This window comes from Monopterus albus, unplaced genomic scaffold (genome assembly GCF_001952655.1).
Source record: "Monopterus albus unplaced genomic scaffold, M_albus_1.0 scaffold257.1, whole genome shotgun sequence".
Taxonomy (NCBI): Eukaryota; Metazoa; Chordata; class Actinopteri; order Synbranchiformes; family Synbranchidae; genus Monopterus; species Monopterus albus.
In genome coordinates this window covers 1-1,993 of record NW_018128137.1, presented here as the reverse complement: position 1 = coordinate 1,993, position 1,993 = coordinate 1, and the positions used below count along the sequence as shown (strand labels likewise).

General features: G+C 42.3%; 1 protein-coding gene across 1 annotated transcript in view; it reads right to left on the bottom strand.

The window, feature by feature from the left end:
* sestd1 (SEC14 and spectrin domains 1) overlaps positions 1–1,631 on the bottom strand; it is a 16,556-nt gene extending 14,925 nt beyond the window's left edge. Inside the window, exons 1-2 of the mRNA XM_020621309.1 lie at positions 1,603–1,631; positions 713–890 (exon numbers count right to left, since the gene is read on the bottom strand). Coding sequence (XP_020476965.1) covers positions 713–890; positions 1,603–1,631 — 207 coding nt within the window. The remainder of the gene's footprint in view (positions 1–712; positions 891–1,602) is intronic.
* Positions 1,632–1,993: the final 362 nt, after the last annotated feature.

The following is a 1,993-nucleotide window of genomic DNA, read 5'->3' as shown; positions in this document are numbered from 1 at the left end:
CACACACACACACACACACACACACAGCATCAGCCCAATGCTCACATTTACCACCAGTATAACTAAAATAGTGCAATGACACAAAACAGGCATAATACATGCCGTTGCCAGGCTAAAACTAAAGCAGTGTTTTACTACTCTGCAATAAATGCTGCTTCCATGAAGGTAACAATGTTCAGTTTTTGTTAAAACTGTGCTATAGGTATTGATTCTGAATTACTTTAATGTTTGTCAGTTTAAGAATTTTCATTTTTTAAGTGTGCTAACAACAATCAGCACGCCCTGTGTGACCACTCCAACTCTCAGCCACTGAACCACAGCCTGAAAGTGTCATGTAAAATATATTCAAGTCACTTTTGGGTTTTTTTTTCCCCGTTTATGGGTCGCCACAGCGAATCGTCACACTGACCACTCGCATGTTGACATTTGGCACATGCTTTATGCCGGATGCCCTTCCTGACGCAACCCTCACTCAAACCTGGGCCACAGCGGCGAGAGCACCGCACCTTAATCACTGGCCTACCAGGGATGTGTACAACATATTAAAAAGTGAATTTGTTTCTGCAGACTTTTTCTCGGTTGATTAACAGCCAGCAGAGTTGAAGCACCAAATGTCCAGCTCCGCTCAGATCTGTGTTTAACCCTAAATCTGAGTTATCAGTTTGTCCTTGTCACATAATCACGTGTATAAGTGTTCAGCATGTTGCATTACACTATGCTGGCTCTCAATCTCCTCATGTTTCTGCTGCAGGGCTTGGGCCGCACGCATCGAATCCCCAATCGCCTGGTGGGTCTTCAACAGCTCTGAACCTGGACCCTGCAGCCATGTGACCACCTGAGAGAAAGAGAAAACACAAAGTACACACTTAGAGAAGGAGCAGTGGGAGGAACTTTGTCAGTTGCTGGTTCCAGCAGTACCGTTCCCATCTTTTTTCTCCATAGACATGGACTCTACTGGTGTAATCATCAGTACATAAGAGCAAAACCTATGTTAGAATATATCTGCTTCTTATCTGATGAAATGTAGAATATGCAAGCCTGTGCAAACAAAAATGTAAGATGAGAGGTGAACTGCTATTCCCATTTTGCATTTTCATAGTTAAGATCTGATCTCAGAGCTGCACATTCTGTCAAATGCACTGCTAACAGCAGGTGGAAGCTATGGCCAGTAAGCCCTGAAGTGTGACAATGAGCTAGCATGCACAATACCAGCGGCTTAATGGAATCCAGGTGAACGTTTTATTTTTTTTTACTTTAATTTTAACTTAATTTTATTATTTTCACCTGCTTTAACTGTCAAAATGTCTTCAGTGAGAAAGAGACTGTTATTTGTGGGACCTCATCCTATGACTGTGAGTGAAAGCAACTCTACGTGTCTTTTTTTTATCATGTAGTCATTTTATTAATTATCCACTTAAACATATTTGGTATTTTCCACAATATTATCAATGTAAATCACTGCTGCTTACATTCATTTCCTGGAGACTTACTCTAACTTTAAGCCAAGTCATAACCCAATAGTTCAATGATTTTCATGGTGGTGGGGACAAGGACACACACACACACACACACTTTGATCCAGAACTAGGACTAAGCCTCCACCTCAAATCCTCCAGACTCTTGACCAACATGTTGCGGCTACCATGGCAACCCCAGGCTCATCTCCAAGACAGTGGTAATACCCACCAACCCCGGCGGCTGCAGAAGCGCCAGCTAACATGATAGAGTCTAGTTCTATTCAAATGAAGTAAATCTGCCCATTGACAATCTTTCTCTGGGGGTCAAAGGTCAAAGACTGGACAATAAATTAAAGACTGAGGAGGCTTTTAAAGATAAATACCCTAAGCAGGACATACAGTGTGGGAGAATATTAGGGTCACATAAAGGGTGTTGTTTTGAAGAACCGCATCCTGGAGGGTCTGGTGTTGTATTGCCTAGACAAATGTTTTCAGGTAAACAGCAAATGGTGGGTTTAGTGCTGCAGGGTCTACGG